This window comes from Mus musculus, chromosome 10 (genome assembly GCF_000001635.26).
Source record: "Mus musculus strain C57BL/6J chromosome 10, GRCm38.p6 C57BL/6J".
In the NCBI taxonomy this organism is placed as follows: domain Eukaryota; kingdom Metazoa; phylum Chordata; class Mammalia; order Rodentia; family Muridae; genus Mus; species Mus musculus.
The window spans coordinates 81,574,739-81,601,775 of NC_000076.6; the positions used below are offsets into that span (position 1 = coordinate 81,574,739).

Consider the following 27,037-nt stretch of genomic DNA (forward strand, 5'->3'; position numbering starts at 1 on the left):
AGTTCTATGCACTAAGTTTAAAGAGTCTGGTCCTTTAGGAGCCCAATCTGGATAGAGGAGGCCACCCAGTTGGCTGGTGGTGGCACTAGCATGCAAGTCTGTAGTGGGCTCTGAGCCTGACCAAGCTGCCCTGGGCTCTGTCCTGGATCTCTCCAGAGTGGGGCAGCATTGGTTGACAAGCATAGCCTGGGTCTGCTCTTCCTGGGACAGGTGTGTATCTCTCTCTCTTTCGATCTTGGGGATGTTTATCCTTCATAAGGGCATAGTGTCGCTGTCCCAGAGAAGCCACTTGCAGCCCCCACGGCTCCAGAGGCGCGCGCACAGAGATTTTTTTTTTTTTTTTGCCTAATTTCTCTCCCCCCGGTTTTTTTTTTTTTTTTGAGTGGGGGTGGGGCGGGAACACTAGGATCGAACCCAAGCCTCAGTTTCCCCAGCGGGTCTTGGAACCGAAGAAGCAGAGCAGGCGGGGGCGGCGGTGCCACCTTAAGGCGGGTCCCGCCCGCGGCTCCCAGCCGAGCCCCGCGGAGGGAGGCGGCTCCGCAGCCACTGAGGCCACCAGCGCCGACCCCGGGCGGCGGCCACAGACCTGCGGCGCTGACTGCAGCTGCCCCTGGGTTGTACAACCCCGGACGCGCTGGCTGGAGGGGGGGCGCAGCGCGGGGTCCTGGTCCCCTGCCCCGACAGGCTCTCCCTGGCTGCTCTTTCTTTGCGTAAAAATCCCTCCCCCAGCTCCGGCTTCTCTCCTAGCTTTTCCAGGCTCAGTCTCCTTGCACCCCAGCTCTAGCTTAGCACCCCAAATTCTACTGCCTGCTCCTCCCCGCACCCAATTCTCTCCCCAGCGCCACCTCTGCACCTCAGCGTCCCTTTGCCACATCCTCAAGCCTCCAAGAAGCTGGGGGGGTCCATTCTCTCACCCATCCATCAGCAGGATGTACCCTCAGGGAAGGCACCCGGTGAGTACGGAGACTCCCATCTCTGGCTGCAGGAGGTGGGGACCAGGGAGGGGACTCCTGCCTGCTGTTGCCCTGGAACTCACCCTAGTGTCCTTTCCCACTCTCCCCCTCAGACCCCGCTGCAGTCTGGCCAGCCTTTCAAGTTCTCAGTACTGGAAATCTGTGACCGGATCAAAGAGGAATTCCAGTTTCTTCAAGCTCAGTACCACAGGTGAGGGAGCCCTAGTTCTGGGCCCTGGGAAGCCCCATGGGGGTGAGCGGGGACTCTTGGAGGGGCGTGGTTTCTAGGGCAAGGGGCGGGGCTCATTGGGCCTACTGGAGGGCTTTCTGGTGGAGGTGGTGCCCAGAAGAGTGTGAGATGAATGGATTCAGGGAAAGCCTTCCCTGAGAATGTTTTGGTCCCAGGAGTAGATCTGGGCTCGAGAGGACTGGGAACAGTTTCTAAAGGAATGGGGAGCCAGCAGCTTCTGCCTGTCACTGTGGAAACTGACCCATGTGGGGTGTGGCAAGTCAACCCCCATTTTTGTCTATTCTTCCTGCCCAGCCTCAAGCTAGAATGTGAGAAGCTGGCCAGCGAGAAGACAGAAATGCAAAGGCATTATGTGATGGTAAGGAGTACCTGCCCATTCTGCCCACTTCCGTGTTCTCCCTAAAAAGGGCAGGCTGGGATACCAGGCACTGTTCTGTGGGTCTCCCCCCCCCTCCAATTTGGGGGACTACCTGATTGTCCTATCTCTCTGAGCCCATCCGTGATCCATCTTGTGGGTTCCCTGTCTGGGTCTCCATGGGGCTCAGGGTGTTTGTGTCTTGCCCTGATACTCGTACCACCCCCTCGAGGCTGCACCCCATCAGTGTCCCCAGGGTGGCACCAGCTATCCACACTGGCCAAGACTGTCTCCTTTGCAGTACTACGAGATGTCCTACGGACTCAACATTGAGATGCATAAACAGGTGACCATGTGGGGTACGGGTGTCTGCGGGGAGGGTCTAACTAAGTTCATCCACATTTCAGGTGGTCATCCCAAAGGTTCTGAGTGGATCTGAGATTTGAGATAGCCCTGAAGGTTCTGAGGGTTCAAGGATCTGAGATAGCCCTGAAAGTTCTGAGATAACTGACAGTTCCAAGGACTGGAGGTTCTGAGATAGCCCTGAAGGTTCTGAGGGCTTGAGCTTCTGAGATAGCATTTGGAGTTGCATGGTTGATCCCATGGGCTTCTGAGACTCCAGCCTATGGTGTTAGGGTTCTGAGATACACTCTATGTGGAGATTGACTTTGAGGTCTGTAATTAACCCTGAGTCCCCAAAGTGGCCAGTGGCTCTAGGGGGTCCTGAGGGTTCAGAGATCTGTTGATGAGTGGATTTATAGGTTTTGCCCCCGAACACTCATGATTCCATGCTGGAGCCCTACCCTAGGCTCCTTTCTGTGCAGGTAGATGCTGAGTGAGCCTCACCTGCCATTTGCTTCCCCTGGTTTCTGTGGGACTTGGTGCTGATGTGGGCAGCAGAGAGCTGGTCCTTACTGGTCCTTGCCTGGTGGAGGACACAGGCCTTGTAGGCGACCAGAGGCAACCACAGAACAGCCCCCCAAAGACCTGCAGAGAGCTGGGTCATGCCAGACAAACACACACTCTTTCACACAGGTTTCTAGGGCCTCGGGGAATGACCACAGTGCTGCCTTGGGCATCATCGGTCCATCTATGTTTGCATCTCTGAGGGCTTCATAGGGCGGTGGGGAGGTGTCACAGACTTGCAGGACTCCCTAGCCAGGCAGCTCCACGAATGCTCAGTCCAGCTGGGGGCTGGATGGTGGAAGTGACTGTCCCTTCCAGTGCTGGCGGCTGGATGGTGGAGGTGACTGTCCCCTCTAGTGCTGGGGGCTGGATGGTGGAGGTGACTGTCCCCCTCCAGTGCCACCCAGCTTGTTGCTTCTCTACCAGGCTGAGATTGTGAAACGCCTCAGTGCGATCTGTGCCCAGATGGTCCCGTTCCTCACTCAGGAGGTGAGTGTGCAGAGTCTTGGAGGCAGGGAGGGTGTCCTGGGCCTGGTTAGACACTGGCTGAGGGTGAGGACCAAGGGCATTCTGCCCTTCATATGTCCATGAGTGTGCATATCATGAGGACAGAGAGAGGTCAGCCTTGGTGTGTGCGCTTCCCACGGTGCCATTCTCCTTTGATTGCTTTTATTACACTTTAATGCATTTATTTAATTTTATATGTATGGGTGTTTTGTCCACATATCTGTGCACCATATGTGTGCAGTACCCTCAGAGACCAGAGGAGGACGCTGTGTCCTCTGAAATTGGAGTTACAGATGGGTTGTGAGCCATCATGTGGGTGCCAGGAATCGAACCCTGGTCCCTTGAGAGAGCAGCCAGAGCTCTTAGCCACTGAGCCAACCCATAATTTATTTTTTTTGGGAAGAGGTGCATAGGCCATAGCAGACATGTGGAGGCCAGAAGTCAACTTGCAGGAATGGGTCCTCTCCTCCCACTATGTGGTTTGCAAAGATTGAACTAAGGTTGTTGTTGGCTTGGCTGCAATATCTTTACCTACTGAGATATCTTGCCATCCCACCCCCTCTAAATAGGCAGGGACTCTGACTGGCCTGGAAGCTGTCTAGTCAGTGAGTCCCAGGGTCTTCCTGTCTCCTCACCGGTGCTAGAATCGTACACACACTCCATGCCTGGCTTTTTTCAGTGTTTCTGGGGAATCGAACTTAGGTCCCTATGTTCCCATGACAAGCATTTTACCGACTCAGCCATTTCTCTAACCCTGGCTCTCTGCTCTGGATGGAGCTAGCTAGGGGTGCTCCTGTACCCATGGCTTACATCTGCTGGTACAAGTCCTGACTTGGTGTCCTTAGGCAAGATACATGCCTCTCTGTGCTTACCTACTGGTTAGGGTGTCCTGAGAGTTAGGTGAGCAATTATGGGACTAATCTTACAGGATGACTCTTGGTGACTCTTGCCAGGGCACACACAGGACACTCTGCAGATTTCCATTCCCAAGAACTCTGAAGTTATCAAATCCAGGGCCAGGAAGTGCCATGGTGGGTGAGTGGGGCTGGGGAGAGAGCAGGGACAGAGCTTCAGTTAAGGGAGTTGGAAAGCTCCAGAGATGATGGTGGGGAAAGCCACAGGGCCCTGCGAATGAGCTTCATGTTCATCCATGTACTTGAGATGGCTCCGATTAGCAAGTTTTGTTAGGCATTTTTAGGACAGTGATTTTGAAAACACAGCATCAGTACAGACAGAGGCTGACCCACCAGTGTGACTAGCTCGTGAAACATCAGAAAGCTCCGTGGCCTGCCTTGCTCCTGCTGACCATAGGACCTTGGTGTTGGCCATTGCCACTTCTGTGTGGAGGTGTTCCTCCAGAGACATGGGCAGGTCCCACCCCAGGATGGGCACACTGGGTACCCCACACAGCCAGCAACCTCAGCTTTTCTGTGGGACCTGCTGCCTTTCCCCTGAGGGTGGGTGACAGATCATCTCAGTGAGGCCACCAGCCATGTATGCTCAAGTTTATTGAATCCATCCATATTTAATGTTGTTGTGCTGGGGATAAGCATGCTGGGTGGGTCCTCTCCTGACCTGCATGCCCAGCCCCAGGCTGCACATTCTGAGGTGGATGCTTAGTATGTGGATACTTGGCAAGTGGGTCCTTAGTAGGTAGGTACTTGGCCTGTGGGTAGTTGGTATGTGGGTGCTTGGTTTATGTGTACTTGGCATGTAGGTAGTTGGTATGTGGGTACTTGGCAAGTAGCTGCTTGGTATGTGTGTACTTGGCATGTGGGTACTTGGTTTATGAGTATTTGGCCTGTGGGTAGTTGATATGTGGGTACTTGGCATTAGGTGCTTGGTTTATGAGTACTTGGCATGTGGGTACTTGGTTTATGAGTATTTGGCCTGTGGGTAGTTGATATGTGGGTACTTGGCATGTAGGTGCTTGGTTTATGAATACTTGGCATGTAGGTGCTTAGTGTATGAGTACTTGGCATGTGGGTACTTGGGCACTTGGCGTGTGGATGCTTGGAATACAGGTATTTTATTTTCTATGTGGTGCTTATTCATGACACACTGTATATGTGGACAGAGTGTGGCGTCACGCGGAGCTCCTAGCAAGTGATTTGAGGCTGGGACACTGCCCAGCATCCCTAGGGGTCCAGTAGGCCCTGCAAAGCATGACCTGGAACTGTGGCCCCAGAGCCTGTGGAAGAGGCCAGGTCTCTGAAGTGTCAGTTAAGCAGTCAGAGAGGGTCTGGGGAAGGTGTCCCACAAGCATGAGGACCTGAGTTCAAATCCCCAGCAACTGGGAAAAGTGAGGGGTGGTGTTCCTTGCCTGTAACTGCAGCAGGGGAGACAGGGACAGAAGGAGATCCTAGGGCTACTGGCTAGATTCCAGCTGGGCTGTGAGAGCCACCTCAAAATACGGTGAAAGACAGCAGCAGCCTCCACCCTCCACATGCAGAAATACACATAGACAGACAGACAGACAGACAGACAGACAGACAGAGTTGGACTGCACAGCCTGTGGCTTAGTGCCCACATCCCCTTTGGCCCTAGCATCAGCAGCAGGTGCTCCAGGCTGTGGACCGAGCCAAGCAGGTGACCGTGGGGGAACTGAACAGCCTCCTGGGGGTAAGTCGCCCCAGCTGGTCTTAGGAGATGCCCTGCTCCCAGCCCAGGCACGCAGTGGGTGCTAACCTCCCTGCACTTAGCATTCACCCTCTGTGCACCCTGTCCCCGCCACTCGCTGCCCGCCTCCCCCAGGCCATCCTCTCCCCATTCAGCAGCAGAATCAGCTCCAGCCGCTGTCCCACGCACCCCCCGTGCCTCTCACCCCGCGCCCAGCCGGCCTGGTGGGTGCCGGGGCCACTGGGCTGCTGGCCCTATCTGGGGCACTGGCTGCGCAGGCCCAGCTGGTGGCTGCCGTAAAGGAAGACCGTGTGGGTGTGGACGCCGAGGGGTCCAGAGGTGAGTGGGCGACCCATTGCTGGCGGGACGGTGACAGCTAGTAGGGGCTGCAGCTGTGGGGTTCAATGTTCGTGCTGTTTGTCCTTGGGAACACATTAGCTGTTCCTGCAGAGGCATCTCCCTGGGATGTGGGAGGTCGGGTTCTGACCCGGAAGGAGCGTTCCACCCACTGAAGCCTTGCAGGGTTACAAACCCCTAATCATCTGTTTCCTTTCGGCTTCCTGCAGTGGACAGAGCTGCCAGCAGGGTGAGTGCCCACTGCGAGAAACTGCTTGTGTTCAAGTAGGCTAGGGGATTGTGGGTGCAGCATGTCCCCAGCCTTCACCACCTGGGCTCTGCGAGGACACCAGCGTCACCACATCCAAAGTACAGGATGCCAGGGCTAGAACTCAGGGCCTGGTGAATGAGATATGAGCACTGTTGTTTTATGAGACAGGGTCTCACTCACAGAGATCCTCCTGCTTCTTGGATTCTGACATTAGAACCACTGAGCCAGCTATGGTTTATTTAATTTGAGGCATGGTCTTGCTTTGTAGCCCATACTACATTGAATTTAGGATAATCCTTCTGCCTCCGTGTCTTAAATTCTGCTATACGGGTGTGCCTCAGCAAGTCCTGCCTGGGTCCTCACGCAGGCAGACTTCTTGCTCAGCTGAGAGCTCCCATCCCCCACTCTCAAGGTTTTTGAGTGTTTTTGAGTTTTTGGTGAGTTACAAGTCTCACTGTAATGCATTTTCATAGAACTCAGTTTTCCCATCTGTACAATAGTTCACTACTCTATTAGCTGACAGAGGCAGAGAATTTAGCAGTGAAGCTGAAGTAGAGCCCTGCCTAGAATCCTAGAATCCCCAGTGAGGGGCTGAGGGCATGGTCAGGGATGTGCCCCCCCACACACCTAGGATCCCCCAATGAGGACCATTCAGTGTTGGCCGGACAAGAATGTAGTCTGGGAACCCACCTTACATCCTTCCTTGTAGAGTTCTTCCCCGTCTCCCCCTGAGAGTCTGGTGGAAGAGGACCATCCCAGCAGCCGAGGCGGCAGTGGGAAACAGCAGAGAGCTGAAGACAAGGATCTGTCAGGGCCTTATGTGAGTTCGGGAGAGAGAAGCAGAGGGCTGGGGTGGACAGGGGTGGACCAGGACTGGTCCTGGTCAGATCCATGGGAACTGTGTCCATGGTGCTCACTTCTATAGCCTCCCAGAGTCTGTGGAGTGCCTGCTAATCAAAAGACACTTTGTCCTACCAGCCTTCACTGCTAAGGGGTTGAAGCCTAGGGACCATGCAGCTGTTTTGCTATTATATTTCCACTGTGAGCTGAGTGCCTGCATAGAGTCCCCCAGGGAGGGTGTAGGGACATGATTCAGGGGCAGAGAGCTTCCAAGAGACCCTGGGCACCATGCTCAGAGCACAAGGGAAAGTACGCTTTGGAGGGAAATGGGAGGTGGCAAGTTTGCAGAGTTCAGTTCACGTGGCACCCTTGGCCCCTGCCAGCCGCGTGCCCGCCTGGTCTCTCCTGTTGTTTGGGCCAGGAATCAGGTCCGGCATCTGGGAATGAAGCTGGAAACTGGCGTTCCTCCAGAGGACAGTGGGAGCCACAGAAGGCTATAGAGCAGAGGCAGTGAGGCTGGAGTGGGGGCGCTGTGTGGGGGTTGGGGTGGGTCAGAGCCCCCCCCCAGAGAGAGGGCTGGGCATGGGTGTGGAGATAGGGGTGTGACTGAGGTTGTGTGTTCTCTGTCTTTTCCTAGGACAGTGAGGAAGACAAGAGTGACTATAACCTGGTAGTGGATGAGGTGAGACGGTGGGGGTTGGGCAAGGGAGGGGGATGGAGGGAAGAAATCCTGGCTGTCTCTGGCCCACTCAGACTGGGGAACATGTGGGGCAGGCAGTCTGGAGGACTCTGGCATGCCTGTTACAGCACAGGTGGGGAAACTGAGGCCCACAGGACGAAGGAAGAGGCTGCGCCCCACCGCAGAGGCTCCCAGTCTCCATGAGGTGGGGGCCACATGGCAGCTGTGGGAGTCTTTCCTGCTTCACTGGTCCCCAACCCAATGTCACCTTCTTGAATTCAGGACCAACCGTCAGAGCCCCCCAGCCCTGTGACCACCCCTTGTGGGAAGGCGCCCCTCTGCATTCCTGCCCGCAGGGACCTCACAGACAGTCCAGCCTCCTTGGCCTCCAGTTTGGGCTCACCACTCCCCAGAAGCAAAGACATAGCCCTGGTAAGGAAGGCAGGGTGCCTGAAGCCCCTTTTATTCGTCCCAGGGTGCAAACAGTTCAGTGAGCAAGCCAGCCGGGCCGGGCCAGGGCAGTCTGCATTTTCTTATTCATTTTGTTTGCTTGCTTTTGTTTGGTTTGGTTTTGCTTGTTGGTTTTTGGTTTTGTTTTGTTTGGGAGACAATATTTCTTAGCCTCCAACTCTTTACGTAGTCTAGGATGACACTGAATCCCAACCCTCCTGCCTCCCTTACCACAAAGGACCTTTTTTTTTTTTTGATTCTTTGGGCTTCTCTTTTCCCCTCCCACACGTCTCTGTTGAGCCTCAGGAAACTACTTTAAAGCAGCTAGTTGACCAAGCTGGGCAAAGAAATAGGACTGAGTCAGGTTACTCGCTTTCTGCAATGGTGACCCCCACAACCACAGCACCGGCTCCTCGCTGGTCTAAGACTTGGTACCAGTGTTAAGTGCTCCTAGAATCCAGCAGAGGCGTCCACTAGATGCACGGAAGTCTAACTCTCTCCCTGCATCTTGCCCAGACCCTCTGTCCTCCAAGTTACCCAGGGACAGAGATTTGTTTCTAAGCCTCCCTACCCCTGCAGGTTACCATGACAACTGCCAGCCACCGTGGGCTCCCACTTTATCTAAACTCCTCCCCACTCAGAGAGACCTTGGGGATGCAAAGCCACTCTAGCCAGCTGGGGAAGCCATCAAGGGCATCCCTCAGACCACGAGGGTCACCGTCACCCTGTGTGGGAGACAGACACAGGCCAGAAGGCATGGCGGCTCCCCATGGTGGCACATGTCAGCCCAACACTGAGAGGTTGGAGGTGGAAGAACAGGAATGTAAAGTCAGTCCAGGGCTAGCCTTGGCTACCTGAGCCCTGTCTCATGAAACATGCTCCCAAAAAGAGGTGGGTGACATGTTTCACCTAGGGCTGAGGACCCCTCTTGGGCCAATAGTCCCATTGCTCTGGGAGCTGTGATTTTTGTTAATTGCCTTTTGAGACAGGGTCTCGCTATATAGACCAGATTGGCCCAGGACTCAGAGATCCACCCACCTCTGGAGAACTAGGATTAAAGGTTGCACCACCACATGTGGCCATGTCTAAATTAAAACATTTTTTAAAGCCAGGTGGTGGTGGTGCGTGTCTTTAATCACGGCACACAGGAGGATCTCTGAATCTGAGGACAGCATGGTCTACAGAGTGAGTTAGAAAGACAGAGCTAAACAGAAAGACACTGTCTTGAAAAACCAAATAAAAAATTTTTTTTTTTTAAAAACTTTGTGTGTGTGTGTATCTACACAAGTGCTGTAGTATGCATTTGGTGGTTAGCGTCAACTCTGGGGAGTCTGTTCTCTCCTTCTACTGTGTGGGTTTTGGGGATTCAATACAGAGTGTAACTCTTGGCTAAAATCACTTTTACTTGCTGAGCCATTTTGCCAGTCCAATAGCCTCTAACGTTGCTGCTGCTATCTATTGGTAACACAATTGCTGTCCCCAAGGGCCCCCACCTCTATGCATGAACCCTGTACTGTGGACCCAATTAACACCCACAATCCTGAGGATGTAGTTATACCCCTGACCCAGTCACACCCAGCTTTCCTCTGTGTGCCCACCAAATGTCTGAGAGATTGGCTGGCCACAGTACATGTGCCCTCGATCCCCTCTGATGACTTCAGCCCGCTATGGTGATTCGTGGCCTTTCTTTCTCCACAGAACGATCTTCCCACAGGCACTCCTGCCTCCAGGTCATGTGGTACCTCTCCACCCCAGGACTCGTCCACCCCGGGGCCCAGCTCAGCCAGTCACCTCTGCCAGCTGGCGGCTCAGCCGGCAGCACCCACAGACAGCATCGGTGAGTCCCCACCTGCCCAGCATAGCTCCCCCAAACAGAAATGATGAGAGTTGGCACACGACTTTAATCCTGGGTGGGTTAGAGGCCACCCTGGGCTACATAGTGAAACCATGTCTGAAAAAAAAAAAAAAGGTGGTAAGAGCCAGCCTTGGCTTAGAGAGGGGTTCTGAGAGAAGGGGTGTCTGGGAGCGCTGAAAACAAATGAAGTCAAACAGTGGGTCCAAGCTGGTGGCCTGTGTTGTTCTCTGTCCTGTCCTTTCTTCCTGACCTGCTTTCTTTGGAGATCTCCAGTCAGGCGCCCCCCCCCCCCTTTTTCTGCTTGAGACAGTTCTCCAAGAACTTTTCTCTTGGTATTCTAAAACCTTTCTCTGGTTAGCTCATCTCCTGCAGGTCATAAGCCCAGGCTTTTATTTTCCGTGTCAACCCAGTCGTTTACTTCCTCTTGATTATCCTATGAACCCTGTGACCCCAGCCCCTTAATCTTTAGGAGACAGCAAGCACACATTTCCTTTTAACATTGCAAAAAGGATTTAGAGATCTGCCTGCCTCTGTTAAGCATAGATGCTGAGCTAGCTGGGGAGTGGGGGGAACCCTCCCCCCCTACACACACCTGAAATTACCATTTTTACCACATCTGGGCCTGGAGTCTGTATTCCAGGCTGACTTTGAACTCAGGAGTCTGCTTGCTTTTTTATCATTCTGACAAGCTGGCTCCTAGTGTAGCTACCTCTGTTCCTTTAGATTCATGAGGCTCCTTATACAATTTTTATTGCATCCTTATATTTTTGCATAGTTGAGAAATTATGTATTTTCAAACTTGGGTTTTTAGAGTTCTTTCCCACAGCCTTAAAGACTGTCCTGAAGGTTCCTGAGTTTACCATTTTGCTAAGATATTGGCTACACCTTCCGCTCCTGGACTCAGAGATGTCTGATTATCATGGAGTCACTCCTGTTAACAGGGAGGACATTCCTTAAAGGAGGAATGTAATATCTATCTGTTAGTATGCACGCAAGTCTTTTGGCCTTGGCAGCCTTCGACGCTTTTGGAGACCACATCTGCTTGCCCTGTCCCAGGAGCAGGAACCTTGTCAGTCTGTCCCTACCAAGGCCATGCCAAAGGAAAAAAAGATAAAGGGCTAGAGAAGCTGACTGACAGCACACCCCAAATTTACCACCTGGAACTGCTTATAACCCCCGACCGGGTGCTGCCTGGCTCTGGGCTCAGTTTCTTTGTTGCTGCTGCTTAGGTGAGGACACTGAAGCCCAGAACACCAATGTGACTTTCCCAGTTTAATGATTGTGAGACAAACGTGTGCCTTCACTAGCTGTGTGACCTCAGGCTAGTCGCCCAGCCTCTCTGAGCCTTGGCTTTTCCTCTCACTGGGTCTGGGTTTTTGAAAGACTTTGTTCATCAGCTGAAGGCAGGGAAAGTGTGGTTTGGGTATCTGAGTGTGTGTCCCTTTTCACTCAGCCCTGAGGAGTCCCCTGACCTTGTCCAGCCCTTTCACCTCATCCTTCAGCCTGGGCTCCCACAGCACCCTCAATGGGGACCTCTCCATGCCTGGCTCCTATGTCGGCCTCCACCTGTCCCCCCAGGTCAGCAGCTCTGTCGTGTATGGACGCTCACCTCTGGTGAGTCCTTGGGGAATGGAGCACCAGGATAGTCAGCAGAGTTCAGAGATCTGGGGGGTGGGGAAGGAGGAGGAGAAACCAACTCACCCAAAGAATAAGTAAAGAGAGAGGCTGAGACTGAACTCAGTGGTAGGGCGCTCGCCTGGCACGCACAAAGCCCCAGGTACATACCCAGCACCATATAAACCAGGCATGTGGTGCCAGCCTGTCACCCCAGCATTCAGGAGGCAAACGCAGGACAATCAGAAGTTCTAGGCCAGCCTAAACCACACATTAAGTTAGCACTTGCCATGTGGGCAAAACAAAAGGAATAAAGCTGGGTTAAAAAGCCTGGCCCAGGAGGTTACTTAAAAAAAATCCAAATAGCAATTTTGCAAGCATTTCTGCTTGCTTGGGGAGGGGCCGAGGGACAGAGGGGTGTGGGCTGGGGCCTGGGTGAAGAGGTGCTGGCCCCCCTGCCCTGGGACTCTCTGTTCTCCAGCAGATGGCATTTGAATCGCACCCCCATCTCCGAGGCTCGTCTGTCTCCTTGCCTGGCATCCCTGTGGCTAAGCCGTGAGTAGCACATGGGCTGGGCCATCTCCAGGGTGTGTTGGAGGCCTGGGTCCCTTCTTCCTGGGAATGTCCCCTGGGTTACACCTTGAGTGCCTGTCACTGGCAGTGTGGGTACCTGTGCTGGGGTTAGCCACCCACCCACCTGTCTCTGCGGCCTCCACAGGGCTTACTCCTTCCACGTGTCTGCGGATGGCCAGATGCAGCCTGTGCCCTTCCCGTCTGATGCTCTGGTAGGCACAGGCATCCCTCGCCACGCAAGGCAGCTACACACGCTGGCCCACGGTGAGGTGGTGTGTGCCGTCACCATCAGCAGCTCCACACAGCACGTGTACACAGGCGGCAAAGGATGCGTGAAGGTGTGGGACGTGGGCCAGCCGGGTAGCAAGACCCCTGTGGCACAGCTGGATTGCCTGGTGAGGGTGGGGCCTGTGCGGCTGGGTAAGGGTTTGGGGTGGGGGCGTTGGGCAGGGTCTTTAGGGTTAGGGCGGGGTTTACAAGGCTGGGTGGGGTTTGTAGGGGCTAAGCCAGGTCTTTAGGGTCAGGGCGGGGCCTACAGTAACGCATGGATCTGTGGAGACCTGGGGGAGTACCAACCCTGCCTGGCCCTGCTTCTCGCCGTGGTAGAACCGAGACAACTACATCCGCTCCTGCAAGCTGCTGCCCGACGGGCAGAGCCTGATTGTAGGTGGCGAGGCCAGTACCCTGTCCATTTGGGACCTGGCAGCACCCACACCACGGATCAAAGCAGAGCTGACTTCGTCTGCCCCGGCCTGCTATGCTCTGGCCGTCAGTCCGGACGCCAAGGTCTGCTTCTCCTGCTGCAGCGACGGTAACATCGTGGTCTGGGACCTGCAGAACCAGGCCATGGTCAGGTGTGTGGGGCGGCCCCGGGGGTGGTGAGTGCACAGGTGACTGCAGTCTTGGACGTCTGCTCTCGCCCTGTAGACAGTTCCAGGGCCACACGGACGGGGCCAGCTGCATCGACATATCAGACTACGGGACCCGGCTGTGGACTGGGGGCCTGGACAACACTGTGCGCTGCTGGGACCTGCGCGAGGGCCGCCAGCTTCAGCAGCATGACTTCAGTTCCCAGGTGCGCTCACAATCCTCGGCCTCCCCGAGGGTGTCCCTACCCGGCCTGAAACCGGATAGGACACGGGGACTGAGGAGACAGCTTGGTGGGTAAAGTATTTGCCTTGATGGCAGGAGTTCAAATCTCTAGAATCCACATAAAAAGCCAGACAGACATAAAAAACCTGCCTATAACCCTGGGCATGCCGAGAGCTGGAGGGTCAGAATAGTCAGTGGGAGACGGACTGCCTTACATACGCCTTTAAAAATAAGATTTACTTATTTTACTTATATGAGTACACTGTAGCTGTCTTCAGACACACCAGAAGAGGGCATCGGATCCCATTATAGATGGTTGTGAGCCACCATGTGGTTGCTGGGAATTGAATTCAGGACCTTTCTTCAGCCCAGGACATGTCTTTAATTCCAGCAATGGGAGGCAGAGCAGGTGGATCTCTGTGAGTCCCAGGGTGGTCAGAGCTGCATAGTGAGACAGTCTCAACCCACCCCCAAATACAAATACAAATAAAAAACCACTGCTAGACTAAGAGTGACTGCAGCTTCTACCCCTGATCCTGACTCCCCATCAGTCAGAAGCAGGACACAGTCAAGGCTCAGCCCTGGACCTTGAGCCACCTGTAGAGCCAGCTCCCTCTGCCCAGAATCTCAAGGTGCTGTGTTCCTCTGATGAATGCTAAGGTGTGACACCTGTCACTGGCCACCTTCTTGTCCCCATTTGGGGCACCCCTGGGCCTTCTTCCAGCATCATGTGTGACCCCAGGGTCTCAGCACTCTCTCTCTTGACCTAGATTTTCTCATTGGGCCACTGTCCCAATCAGGACTGGTTGGCTGTGGGGATGGAGAGCAGCCACGTGGAGGTCCTGCATGTGCGCAAGCCTGAGAAGTACCAGCTCCGCCTCCATGAGAGCTGCGTGCTGTCACTCAAGTTCGCTTCCTGTGGTACAAGCCTGGGAGACCCCTTGGCACAGCAGAGGGAGGGTGGATGGATGGGGGTGAAGCCTTAAATTAGATAACGAATTACCCAGGCCTGCCCACCCAGCTGCTTATTCAGGTCAAAGCCAGTTTAGATAAATGCACAGACACATTTAAAAAAAAAAAGATGGACCAGGCGAGGTGACTTGCATGCCTTTAATTCCAGTACTCGGGAGGCAGAGACAGGTAGATCTGAGTTCAAGGCTAGCCTGGCCTGTAGAGCCAGTTCAGGACAGCCAGGTCCACACAGAAAAACTGTCTCAAAAAAAAAAAAAGACAGCTATCAAGGACACTCCATGTTGCCTGGCAGCTCTCAGCTTTTTGATACTGCATAGTAGGCGGCTTCAGGAAGGAGTGAATTTCTAAGGTTTCCTACCCTGGTGGTCACTCCCATCCTCCCCTCTGCCCCCTCCCCTTCCCATCTCAGGACGCTGGTTTGTGAGCACAGGCAAGGACAACCTGCTCAATGCCTGGAGGACACCCTATGGGGCCAGCATTTTTCAGGTACCTGGTCTCCCCCAAATGGAGGCCAGCTCGACATTTCCTGTCCTAGACACTTCCTGTTACAGAGTCCCACACTTTGGGTCCCTCTGTGTACCACAGTGGATTTATTATAAGTACACTGTAGCTGTCTTCAGACACACCAGAAGAGGGAATCAGATCTCATTACAGATTGTAAGCCACCATGTGGTTGCTGGAATTTGAACTCAGGACCTCTGGAAAAGCAGTCAGTGATTTTAACCGCTGAGCCATCTCACTAGCCCTAGGTGGCAATTTCTAATAAGTCTCTTGAACCTTCAATGGATGTGCTATAGTGGTCTTTCACATTTCCTGTCCTTCCTAACCATCAAAGACCCCAGGAGTCTCCAATCCAGAGCAGTACCATTATCAACCCTTCACATGTCAGGGATACCCCTGTCCCTCCAGGACACGGTGACACAGATCTGTAATCTTAGCACTTGGAAGGATGGGGCAGAAGTATGGTTGGTTTGAGAGAGAATGAGGGAAGAGGAGGGAGGTACTTTGCTGTGAAGCCATCTGAAGTCGAGCTGTGATGAGTTAGGTACCATCTCTTAAGTCACCAGTCAGGCTAGCTCAGTCCCCAGCTACAAGGCCCTGGCAACAGTCACATCTACCAGCCTTTGTTGTCCTCCAAGCCCCATGCTTCTGGTCTGTAAACTTGGTGGTGGTGACCATGTGGCCACCCCTCACCTCCCCTTTCTCTGTCCCAGTCCAAAGAATCATCTTCTGTACTGAGCTGCGACATCTCCAGGAATAATAAGTACATCGTGACAGGCTCAGGGGACAAGAAGGCCACTGTGTATGAGGTGGTGTACTGAGCCATCTGCTGCCTTTTCAGGTCACCTGCCCTGGATGGCTGGCCACTCGGGACACGGGCCCCTCTGCTCATACCTGGCTTGCTCCCTCCTGGCTGGGTGGGGCTGGGGCACTGGGGAAATATAACACATTTATCAACTTGCTTTCTTTCTGTGTGTGTGTGAAGCGTACAGGTGAGGGACCCGACTGGGTATCAGCCTTCATTTCTCTTTGCCCCAATTTTCAGAGTGTGGATCTCACTAATGAGCCTCACAGACAGGTCAACATGCCCCAGGAATCCTCCTGTCTCTACCTACAGAGCTGGATCAGGGATTTACACTCACTCCTTATCCTGCCTGGTGTGGGCTTTACCAACTGAACCATCTTCCTGGCTCTCTTTAAAACAAAAACTGGGTGGGGCTAGTTTCTTAGTGTAGCACTGGCTGTCCTGAAACTATGTAAACCAGGCTGGTCTGGAACTCAGAAATCCGCCTGCCTCTGTCTCCTGAGTGCTGGGATTAAAGGCAAACACTCAGAAGTTGGAGGGCTCAGAGCTACAAAGTTCTTCCAAAACCTGGGTAAAGGACAAATCTCTGCCATTTCAATTGTTTTATTACACGCAACTCGGGATCTGCACACCCCATGGAAGCCTCTAGAAGCACTGCAGACCCATCACACCCATTGCCATCCACCACTGTGCAGTTAGGGGAGGGGAGTTGAAGTTGTCAGTACTTGATGTGGTACACCGAGGCACAGTCCCTGGATCCTGTGATGATGAGCCTGCCGTTCTCAGTCATGTCGAAGCATCTGACAGGGCCAACCTCGGGGACCTGAGACAGCAGCTGAGTGAGCTCAGTTCCTCTCCACCCAGAGCTTCAGAAATGACCCCTGTGGGGATGATGCTGAGGGTCCCGCTGACAGAGCCCCCAGTGCCCCCTGCACATAAGTACCTGGAACAGTTTTGCTCCGGTGGGCATGCTGTGGACCGTGATGAAGTTGCCCATACCGACGCTCGCCCACCACTTGCCTAGGAGGAGGGGAAGGAAGACAGGGAGGTTACAGCAGACCCCACCCATTCACTAACATCCAGCAGCACCCAGGAGGCTGAGGCAGGAGGACTGAGAGAGTTTGAGATGAGAATGAGTCTAGGCTACATGAGACCTTGCCTCAAAGAACAAGGCAGAACAGCAAAAAGTTTTACTGTTTTGTCTTTTGTTATGTTTTGCCGTCTGAAGCCTTTTATAGCTCAGGATAGCCTTAAGCTCCCCAAGTAGCCAGAGATGACTCTGAACTCCTGATTATGATTATGTTAATAAAAGATGTTGGAGTGTGGACAATACCCAAGCCCTGACTGGGCACTGAGTAAATAGCAGGGTCCTCTGAGAGGCCAGTGGCCACAGTGTGCACCCATCCTCAGTGGACTGGTTTCCCAGACAGGGTTTCTTTGTGGAGTCCTGGCTGTCCTGGAACTCTGTACACCAGGGCTGGTCCTGAACTCAGATCCACCTGCCTCTGCCTCCCCAGTGCTGGAATTAAAGGCGTGTGCCACCATGCCCAGGCTCAGTGGACTCCTTACCATTTGGGGAGAACTTGAGGCCTAAGATGGTGTTGTCCTTGGTGTCCACAGTGAGCACCTGGTCCCTCTTCCTGCTGTTGAACAGGCAGTGCTGGCCATTGGCCAGGCCCAGCAGCAGCCAGTCTTCGGTCGGACTGTGAGCCAGGCTCATGATCTGGGTGAGCCAGGCAGAGGTAGCAATCAGACCCCTGCTGGGCGGCCAGGCTGCAAGGTCCCCGCCCGAACGCCCGCCCACCCAATGACTCACTGACTGGCTGTGGCCCGACTGTGTCTCCACACCTTCCTTCTGTGAGGTGTATGAACTTCACAGGGTTAACTATGGCAGTGACAAGTCTGTCTCCCTGGTTGGTTTTATTGGGACATGGTCTTGCTCCATAGCCTAGGCTGTAGTGACTTGCCACATAGCCCAGGCTGGCCTTGAACTCCAGCATAAAATATTTGCAACGATAGTCTTTGAGACCGGCTTTTATGTAGCCCAGGCTATCCTTCAGGTTCCTGTGTAGCTGATGACCACCTTAAACTTCTGACCCTCCTTCCCCCAGCTCCCTAGTGCTGAGTGACAGGAAAACATTCTACCCCCTAGATCCAGCTCCTTCTCCACTATGTAGCCCAAGATGGACTCACTTTTTCATCCTCTTGCCTCAGCTTGAGTACTGGGACGACAGCCTTCTCCACCATTGTCCAGTATGACAAAAGGTATTTTAAAGACCCCTGTGACTTCTCAAAAATTCCTTGAGCTGACCTGGGCTGTTCCCTCTCCTGACACTGAGTGCACCTTGTCATTGTACCCAAAGGCCCACGCCTGTGCAGCCACCCTTCCTGTGCACCTGGGACTGGAACAGATGCTCCAGTGACACCTTGGCCATCCGCAGGTCCCAGCATCGCAGGCAGGCGTCCAGACCCCCTGTCCAGATGTTGTCATCTTTGACCACAAGGTTCCTGGCCGAATTGGTAGGGCCTTTGAGGTTCCTGGCCAGAAAGCAAAGGGGTAAGCCTAGGCTCGACAGTCCCTAAGATTCCCTCAAAGCCGTGGGACTAACCCAACCTGAGGTACTCTTAACACCTTTGGCAAGAAGGCAACAGTGACATCATCCTAGTCCCTGCCTCTAAAAGGTAATGTTCCAATACCTATAAATCCAGTACTGAGGAAGTTGAGGCAGGAGGATTGCCATGAGTTCCAGGCCAGGCTAGGGTACATAGAGACCCTGCCTCAACAATGAGGGTGATGGAGAAGACCCAAAGCTGGCTGTGGTGACTCACAATTGTCATCCCAGCTACTCGGGATTAAGAGAGGATGATTGCGAGTTAGAGCCATCCTAGGCTTCAGAGCAAGTTCAGCATCATCCCTGAAAACGTCACCTGATCCGACCTTAAGATAAAATCTGAGCAGGGCTTGGCAGCACAAGCCTGTCATCCCAGCACTCTGGAGGCAGAGGCAGGTGGATCACTGAGTTCCAAGGCTAGCCTGGTCTACAGAGTGAGACCCTATGCCAGATAAAATGAATAAAAGTAAAAGTGTTGACCAGATGGCTCCCAGGTCACTCAGTGGGTAGAGGAGAGCCGAGTTCCAAGAACCCACTTAGTGGAAGAACAGGCTCCTGCAGGTTGTCCTGAGCCTCTGTTCTCCCTTGTCCTACAAGAATTACAATGAGCTGGGCAGTGGTGGCACACGCCTTTAATCCCAGCACTTGGGAGGCAGAGGCAGGTGGATCCAGGCCAGCCTGGTCTACAGAGTGAGTTTCAGGACAGCCAGGGCTGCACAGAGAGAAACCCTGTCTCGAAAAACAAAACAAAACAAAGCCCACGAAAAACAAGATTTACGAATAAGCCAGGCACACACAGCACTTGGAAGGTGAAGGCAGGAAGATAAGGAGAGTTTAAGGTTCTCCTCCTCTGTGCTTGAGGACAACCTGGGCTACATGAGACACTTACCCTAACCTAAAGGTAAACAAGCAGGCTGTGGGCGTGGTCAGGGATAGGGTAGAGTCCCACCCAGAATCCCCTAGTGAGGGGACTAGGGTGTGGCTCCACTCTGGGGGAGTGGGGTTTGGGTAAGAGCTCAGAACTCGTAGTCCGCAGCTCACAGTGCTCCTGTCCCTGTGTCTGCACCTGACTATTTCCTGAGTCCGTAGGTCCCATATCCTGACCGTGCCATCTGTGAAGCCGGCAAGGGCCATGTTTTCCTTTGTGTTGGCCAGTGCCTGGCAGGACAGGCCCTCGCAGGGCAGCTGGCACTTCTCATACAGGGATGGGGCTGCCAGGTCCCACACGATCACGCCAGGTAAGTTGTATCCACCCGCGAACAGGGTCCTGCTGTTGGAGGACAGCAGGCAGGTGCGCAGGTACACCTTGTTGTCCTGCAGAGGATCGTCCCGGCGAGTGAGGGTCAGTCGTGGCTCTTCCAGCACCTCCCATCCCCAACCCCGTCCCTGCCCCGTCACCTGGACGCTGCATTTCAAGTGGCTTTCTGGGTCTCTGTCCTCGGCCACCTGGTTCACGAGGTTCCACACCTTGATGCCGCTCTGGCTGCAGGTGAAGACGTGCCGCGTGAAGGAGCTCACAGCTACCACCAATAGCAGTTCCTGGTGCTTCAGCACACGCACCTTCTGCAGTGCTTGGGGGACAGTGAACCTCTCTAATTGCCAGAGTGCTGTGCTAGGCTGATTACAGCTGCTCTCTAAGACTTCAGAGCCCCAGGACCTAGGGATATGGGACACAGAGTGAAGTTTTCAAGACAGGGTCTTAGTCCAGGTTGGCCTTGAACTCTGTATGGAGCAAAGGCTGACCTTGAATTCCTAATGCTCCTGCCTCTACCTCATGAGCGCTAGGAGCCAGGCTCCAGTCACATTCTTCAGTTCTTGCCACAGCCACACATGCGTCCCTACTCTAAAACGCTTTGCTCAAGTCGACTGAGCTCCTGTGCACCCTTATAGACCTAATTATTACAGCCCCTTCTCCAAGACATCGTTCTCCAACTACAAGACTGAGAATCTAGGTTGAGATTTAAGTGAGACGTTCCTTCTTTAACCCTTTACAAGTTGTTCTTATATTTACTCATTAATGGGGTGTGGGGGGGTGGAGGGTAGAGAGGAGGCAGTACAACCTGCGGGAGTCATTTTTCACTTTCAACTGTGTAGGTCCCAGGGATCAAACCCAGGCCTAGGCTTGGGAGCAGGCACCTTTACCTGCTGAGCCCTCTCACAAGCCCCTCCATCTTCCACCACCAGTTAAGGACATGGAAAAGGGACAGAGACAGGGAGGCGGGGTGGGGGAGACAAGGGTGAGGTAACCCCGCTTTCTCCCTGCAGAGGCCAACACTCACAAGGGCTTCAGAAATTTATCAGCTCTTCCAGAAGATTCCTGTGGTACAAAGAAAGAAGCTGACGCTGCTGGCTTGTGACCTCCCCTCCATATCTGCATCCAGGTCTCCCACTCACCTGCGTCTCAGGTTGGGGCCGACTGACGTCTTCTTGGTAATAATCTAGAAGAGCTGAGGGAGACTTGATCAGGAAGGGGTCGGCTGTGTGGAGGAGACAGGATTCAGGGGTGACCCAGGAACTATGGCCCTGCCCTCCGAGGCCCCACCCCTCTCACCAGAGTCACTCAGGCTGTTTCTGTGCCTGGGCTGAGGTTCTGGTTTAAAGTCACACAGGCCTGAATCTTTGCTTTCCTGGGAGACAGAATTGGGTCAGATGGGGGACACGTCACCCCAGGGGGGGACACCCAGCAGATGCCTGGGGGTTCCTGGCTGCAGTGGGGATGTTCCTGAGGGGTCAGAGTGCAGGGATGAGGAAGGAGGGTACTGAGGGGACACTATGGGGTAAAATCCTTTGGGGTTCCAGTCAAGGGTACTCACCAATTCCAGCAGCTTCTCTGTTGCCATGACAACAGGCAAGGTGGGGGGAGGAGAGAGGGAAGAAGAGGGAGAGAAAGGCTTGTGCCTGGGAGTTCCCCCTCACCTGTGAGGAATCCTCACCCCCGTGTTCCTGTTGGTTCTTTTGGCGGCTGTCCATGAAAAGTTCCCAGAGTCCCTGGATCAGGAAGCCTTGACAGAACTGGGGCTCCGCGTCCCAGACCGGCTGTGGGTCCTGGAGCTCATCACTCTCTGAGAGGAACCGACGTCTGGTGGGCAGCTGAGGCCCCGGGGTGCTTTTGAACTTGGGGTGCTGGAGGGCTGCAGACTCTGGGACCTGTTTGTCTTCTTCCTTAGCTGAGTTCTCTGTGGTCTGGGCAGAGCCCATTGGGGCCTCATGAGACACATGACATGGCCAACTGTCCCCTTCAGCCCCAACACCAATACTCATCTTGTTCCTCTCCAGGAGGTCTGGGGTTCTACTGAAGCGCTCTATCGCCTGGAAGAAGTTTTCTGCCTAGAACAAGTTAGGATGGAGCCTTGCTGAGGGCACAGATGTGGGGAAGGGGAGCCTGTGCCAAAGCTTGGCACTAGGTAAGCTCTTCCCGCCAGGATAAACCACACCCTACACATCCAGGCATGGTGGTGCACACTTGTTCACCCTTCCCTTCAAAAGCTGAGGCAGGAGGATCAGGAGTTCAGGGTCATCTTTGGCTATAGACCGACTTTGAGATCCTATCTCAAAAAACTTCAAAAAAAAAAAAAAGAAAAGAAAAGAAAAGAAAACCAGTAATCACCATCATCAAGGGCTTAGATGCAGCCCTTGATGCACAAAGCCCTGCCCCTCACCCCAGCAAGGCCTACAAAGGATTTAGTGTTATTTTTCACATTGGAAAACTGAGGCCCAGAGACTCAAACAGCAGCAGCAGCAGCAGCAGCAGCAGCAGCAGCAGCAGCCGCCGCCGCCGCCGCCGCCGCCACCGCCAGACACTGTTTTTAATTTAGCCCTGCTCCTCCCCTGGGAGCTTTTGGAGAGCACCCAGGATGGAGAGGGGAGCACCTGGGATGGAGCTGGAAGGCCCAGGATCTGCCTCCCTGGGAGATGATGGATTGCAGGGCAGCGCCAGCCTGGGGCTGCACAAAGCCCAGGGGAGCCCTCCCAATTTTTCCCGACTCATTATTGTGCAATTTACTGGCATTCTAGTGAGCCTGGAGCTCAGTGGGAATGGGGGAGAGAGCTGTTGCTCTGGGGGATTTGGGGGTATAAAATGGGGGGGGGGGGGAGGACACTGGCACAGCAGGGACTGGAAAGTGAGGCTCAGGGGCAGTTAAAAGCCTGGGAGCTTGGGAAGCCTGGAGCTGCGGAGAAACTGCCCAGGATATCATAGGCTACAGCCACCCCCACACACATACACTTCAGGCAGTGGCCGCCCCACACACTGGTCAATCATTCCCTCCCACTTCACCCTCGCTGCTGCTGCACTTGAGACCTGATCATCCCCACCCCCCTCCACCCCCCTTGGTCAACCACAGCCTTCTAGGGCTCCCACTGCTCACAGGGTCAACACTTAGAACTCCGCAGCCTCCAAGTCCGAGTCCCCTTCTCTGCCTTCCGCCTTCCCACTCACTGCTCCTCCCACTCCAGGCCCATCCCTGCCTCAGGGCTTTGCAGAGGAGCTGTTCCTCTCCCAGACAAAACCATCCCTTCTCTCCCTGCTGACCTACTCAGTGCACCTTCCGGTCCACCCTCAGCTGTAGTTCACACTCCAGCCCCTGCCTGGAGCTCTTGGCTCCCACCCTGGGCCCCTCAAATGTGCCCACAGCTTCCTTCAGTCCCCAGTCTCCACTGGCTGATGGTGGCAGTTGAATGAACAACTGTGTTCTGGTGGCTTCCTGTTCCTCTGCTGCCCACTCCCCGCTGGACACCCCCACCCCCACCCCCCCCACCCCCCTCACCCCCGCTAAGCTGCAGTCTTGGCTCTGGCTCCCTGCCAGTGACATCTGGCCTTGGGCATCGCCTCCTTCCTGCCAGTGCCCTTGAGAAAGGGGCCAGGTGGCAGGGGAAAGGCTGCTGGGGACACACGTGTCTTGGCTTGGGCAGGGGGTGGGGGTGGGGGTGCGGGGAGAGCCCGGTGCCCCTCTACAGGCCTGTCCTCTAGTCATGCACAGGACCTTCAGGGCACCTGGAAGCCAGGCAGGAAGGATGCTCTACAGCAAGATGTGTGGACCCTAAATCAACTCCCTCCCTGACTCTGTCCCCATCACTCTGCAGCTCCTACTTCCCTGGAATCAAACCATGTCCTGCCAGAGGCTGACATGGCTCCCATTCCCTGCCTGCCTCTGTCCTACCAGGGGACGTGTCCAGTCCCCAGTTCACCTGTGTGTGTGATGTTCTAGGAAGGACTGGTTTATAGTGGACACCTGAAATCACACAGCAGGTGAGAGGTAGGTCTCAACAAGGAGTGACCCTGAGCAAAGGTCTTCACCTCTTTGAGACTATTTTGGAGACAAGAGTCCCAACATAGCCTGGCCTGGCTTTGAACTCACTATAGCCAAGAACAATCCTTCATCTCCCCAGTGCCAGGATGACAGTGTGTGCCACTTTGCTCTGTCTATCTTAGCTTTTAAATACTACTTACTATATTGTTCTTAATGAAAAGCCAAGCTTAATTTTCTTGCAGTCCTCAGGGCCCTGCCTGCCTCCCTCTCCCTAGGTGACATACAGAGCATTTTCTTGCTGCTTCACCCCCACCCCCAACCAGCCAGGCTCCCTCCTGCCCCAGGGACTTTTGTACAGGTCATGCCTTTGCCCCACCCCCACCCCAGCATCCTCCCCCCACCCCCACCTCGGCTGCCACCAGGGTGGACTCACCAGGCTGAAGATGTTCTCTAGGTGAACCATCATTTCAGAGACGACGCTGAGTGGGGGAAAGAAATTGCACATTCTTCTAGAAAAAGCCCCTGCATTTCTAGGGTGGAACCCCAAGAGGATGAGCCCCCTAATCTATAAATGAAGGGGAAGACGCCATCCAAACTCTCAAGACTGACCCTGGCCTTTGCCCGTGCTAGGCAGGCAGGCAGTTTTTGTTTTGTTTTTGTTTTTTTGCCCTTGAGCATTCTCCCAGCCAGCAATCGTTTGAAGACAGGTTTGGTGGCTTAGAACTTGCCATCCTCCTGTCTCAGCCTGCACCACTACAAAAAACAACACCCGGGCTTAAAAACAAACCCAAACAACATTTCACTGGAAACTAGGCTGACTTCCCACTGTCCAGGCACAGCTGGTTCTTTGGGGACAAGGATCCGTCCTGCAGATGTGGGGCCCTGAGAGAAACCCTCACCTGCTGAACTCCTCCGGAAGCTGGTTCACGATGGACAAATACCGACTGGATAAGGTGGAAGGCTGGAAAGGTCAAAGGTCAAAACTATAAAGCCTGCATCTCCCTGAAGTCCCAGGTGTGGAGTCATGTCTAGCTTCCAGCCCTGGATCTCTTTAGGTGTGGCAGAGCATGGTAGAATCTTCTAGGCTCTGGAACAGTGGTTCCCAATCTTCCTAATGCTGCGACCCTTTAGTACAGTTCCTCATGTTGTGGTGACCTCCAACCAAAACATTACTTTTGTTCCTATAACCGTAACATTACTAGCGTTATGAATGCAAAAAGCTGACATTCAGGGTATGGAACCACCAAAGGGTCACGACCCACAGGTTGAGAACCACTGCCCTACAGTCAATTTAGTACACAGACTTCTGATATTACCTTAACTTTTAGAGAAACAAGGAAGGAAAAGAAGGGGAAAGGAGGAGGGAGGAGATATAACTCCTCCCCCAAAGGGTCTATGTAGCCGATTGTTCTGGAATTACCTAGAGCTGGCTGTCCTTGAACTAAAAGATCCACCTGCCTCAGCCTCCCAAGTGTGGATTAAAGCTGGGCAACGATCTTTAATCCCAATATAGTGTTAACACATGGAACTAAAGAGCCACTTGCTAGGAGAGGCTCAGCCCTGACCACACCAGGTGAACACCTAGTGTTAATAATCACCACTTGATTGACATTGGGAAAATGTGGGCCCGGTCTGGTCTATGGGGGTTTTCACCTGCGCTGTCAGGGGTCACAGGTGCAGGCACTGAGGGGCTCAGGCTGGGGTGCAGGCCTTTCATCTTAGCTAGGTAGGCAGGATTGCATGAGCTCCCGGTGCGGGGTGGGGGTGGGGGGGGCAGAGAGAACTAGTCTCCAAAACCCCAAACACAGTAGGAAGAGAGGAAGCTAACTGTGCCCCTCACCACCATTTCTCTCTCACCAAAATTCCACCAAAGGTGTCACTGCTCTGTCTGTGGGAAGTCATCTAGAAGATTCTTGAGGTCACAAATCTGATTAAGTCCTATAAGAACAGGTATAGGTTTTTAGAAGGCAGAAAAGCCGACTCCCACCCCCATCCCCGTAGCCTCTTCATCATCTGGACCCAGCTGGGGAGGAAGCCCCTTCCCCATCCCCATGTCTTCTGCGCTCCCTTTCCCCAAGACCCGGCTTTACTACTACTACTAAGGTTTCAGACACACACCCCCAGCTAAGGGCCTCATTAGTATCTCTTCAGATACCAAGAATAGAGAACCAGGCACCTCCAACTCCCTAGCGGGATCAGCCAGAAATGTGGCTAGTCGTGGACCGTTTGCCAGGCAGGCCGGGCACACGCCTTTAATCCCAGCATTTAGGAGGCAGAAGCAGGCAGATTTCTGAGTTCGAGGCCAGCCTGGTCTACAAAGTGAGTTCCAGGACAGCCAGGAACCAATAAGCCAAAAAACCAAAACAAACCAAAACAAAAAAAGTTTTCCAGGCGTACTAGTTAAGCCTGCATGTGGTGCAAATATATACGCTCAGGCACACACTTAAAACATTTTTCAAAAAAGAATAAAGGAGACAAGAGAAACGACACTTGGTTCACTCCCAAATCACTCAACCTAGGTAAACTCCCCGCTGAAGTCGGTTTTGTGAGGGTCCACACCCCTCCCTCGGGCTCCCTCTTCTCCCGACCCGCCCGCAGGAAGCGGGCTGCCCTCACGCACCACCTCTGAGGTTAGGGAGGCCCCAGGGATCCCAGAGGAAGCCTCTGAGGTCAGCCAGGGTCAGGCCAGGAGGAAGCCCCTCCTGCTGGGCCCCGGGCCATTTGACCCCTCTCACCCCGCCCCTCCAGCCTAGGCCACGCCCTACTAGGCCACACCCACACACCACGCCCCCTGCACCCACCGAGGGAAGCGTGTATCAGGGCCCAGGCCACGGTGCACGTGGGCCCCGGACTCAGCGAACCGCCCCTGCAGGCCCTGACCAATCAGAAGGCGGCGAGCCCACGTGGGCTGCGAGCCAGAATGCTCATTGCTCAGTTTGTGGCCGTGCTGTCAATCACGGAGTTCCTGCTTCGGCTTAACCCTCGCGTTCCAGGTGTGGCGATTCGGGAGCTGGGAGAATTTCAGAGTGTTTGGTGAAAAGTCTGATTATTTGGGGCATTCGAGACGGATCAGCAGGTGAAGGTGATTGCGGCCTAGACGTTTGATCCGAACTCGATCCCTGGGATCCACAGGGTGGACCACGAACTCACAACTCACTCTTGCACGTACACACACACACACACCCCACACACACTTTTCTTTTAAATCTTACTGAAACAGGAGAATCAGGATTCATCCTGGCTGGCCCGCATGTGCCCTGGGCCCTACCCCCAGCACCACTTGAAGACACCTTCATTATCCCAGCACTGGGGAGGTAAAAGTAGGAGGGTTAGGAGTTCGAGGTCGTCCTGAGTTAGATAGCAAATTCCAGGTTAGCTTGGAGTACAGGAGACTGTCTCAAATGAGAGAGAAAGGAAAGACATCGGGCACAAAGCCACACAAGCCCAGACCCCCATATTCAAGGACAGGAAGTGAAGCAGAACCCTGAGCTCCCTGCAAGGCTCAGCCCCCATCCCTGGCCCTGGATGGAGGATCCTGGAGTAAGCTGAGGATGGCCTGGGTTAGAGTGGACTCTCTGGACCTCCCTAGCCTCACTCC

The 27,037-nt window shown here is 54.0% G+C and overlaps 2 protein-coding genes and 1 long non-coding RNA gene across 52 annotated transcripts; 2 read left to right on the forward strand and 1 right to left on the reverse strand.

Annotated features, from left to right (window-relative positions):
* Tle2 (transducin-like enhancer of split 2) lies at nucleotides 1–17,843 on the forward strand. Of its 38 annotated transcripts, none has more exons than XM_011243429.2 (21): nucleotides 1–210; nucleotides 840–953; nucleotides 1,067–1,164; nucleotides 1,498–1,561; nucleotides 1,791–1,904; nucleotides 2,891–2,953; nucleotides 5,519–5,593; nucleotides 5,746–5,929; nucleotides 6,157–6,176; nucleotides 6,907–7,017; nucleotides 7,675–7,719; nucleotides 7,999–8,148; nucleotides 9,865–10,003; nucleotides 11,475–11,635; nucleotides 12,117–12,190; nucleotides 12,354–12,603; nucleotides 12,815–13,062; nucleotides 13,136–13,283; nucleotides 14,071–14,221; nucleotides 14,682–14,758; nucleotides 15,615–15,965. In XM_011243429.2, the coding sequence occupies exons 2-21, from the start codon at nucleotides 930–932 to the stop codon at nucleotides 15,948–15,950; spliced, it is 2,532 nt and encodes an 843-aa protein (XP_011241731.1). In that variant the 5' UTR covers nucleotides 1–210; nucleotides 840–929; the 3' UTR covers nucleotides 15,951–15,965. The 38 variants fall into 38 exon arrangements, 35 of the variants coding, with proteins under 35 accessions (XP_011241731.1, XP_011241736.1, XP_011241727.1 ...); XM_011243434.2 differs by having other exon boundaries at nucleotides 1,860–1,904; NM_019725.2 differs by lacking the exon at nucleotides 1–210 and adding an exon at nucleotides 15,487–15,614 and having other exon boundaries at nucleotides 549–953; nucleotides 15,819–16,107.
* Nucleotides 16,166–26,447, reverse strand: Tle6 (transducin-like enhancer of split 6). 11 transcript variants are annotated; one of them, NM_001346695.1, is made up of 14 exons: nucleotides 26,060–26,162; nucleotides 25,297–25,377; nucleotides 24,339–24,400; nucleotides 23,873–23,918; nucleotides 21,107–21,517; nucleotides 20,742–20,817; nucleotides 20,585–20,637; nucleotides 20,470–20,507; nucleotides 19,589–19,847; nucleotides 19,257–19,504; nucleotides 17,975–18,116; nucleotides 17,148–17,301; nucleotides 16,522–16,598; nucleotides 16,166–16,401 (listed from the first exon to the last, which is right to left on the reverse strand). In NM_001346695.1, exons 2-14 carry the CDS (start codon nucleotides 25,339–25,341, stop codon nucleotides 16,297–16,299), a joined length of 1,716 nt encoding a protein of 571 aa, NP_001333624.1. In that variant the 5' UTR covers nucleotides 25,342–25,377; nucleotides 26,060–26,162; the 3' UTR covers nucleotides 16,166–16,296. The 11 variants fall into 11 exon arrangements, with proteins under 11 accessions (NP_001333624.1, XP_006513146.1, XP_006513148.1 ...); NM_053254.2 differs by having other exon boundaries at nucleotides 16,167–16,401; nucleotides 20,585–20,667; XM_006513083.3 differs by lacking the exon at nucleotides 26,060–26,162 and adding an exon at nucleotides 26,241–26,447 and having other exon boundaries at nucleotides 19,257–19,847; nucleotides 20,585–20,667.
* Gm32024 lies at nucleotides 19,827–24,632 on the forward strand. Of its 3 annotated transcripts, none has more exons than XR_003949021.1 (3): nucleotides 19,827–20,620; nucleotides 21,167–21,594; nucleotides 23,273–24,632. It is a non-coding gene; the product is annotated as a predicted gene, 32024 (long non-coding RNA). The 3 variants fall into 3 exon arrangements; XR_003949022.1 differs by having other exon boundaries at nucleotides 24,273–24,632; XR_871880.3 differs by lacking the exon at nucleotides 23,273–24,632 and having other exon boundaries at nucleotides 21,167–21,272; nucleotides 21,467–22,564.
* Nucleotides 26,448–27,037: the final 590 nt, after the last annotated feature.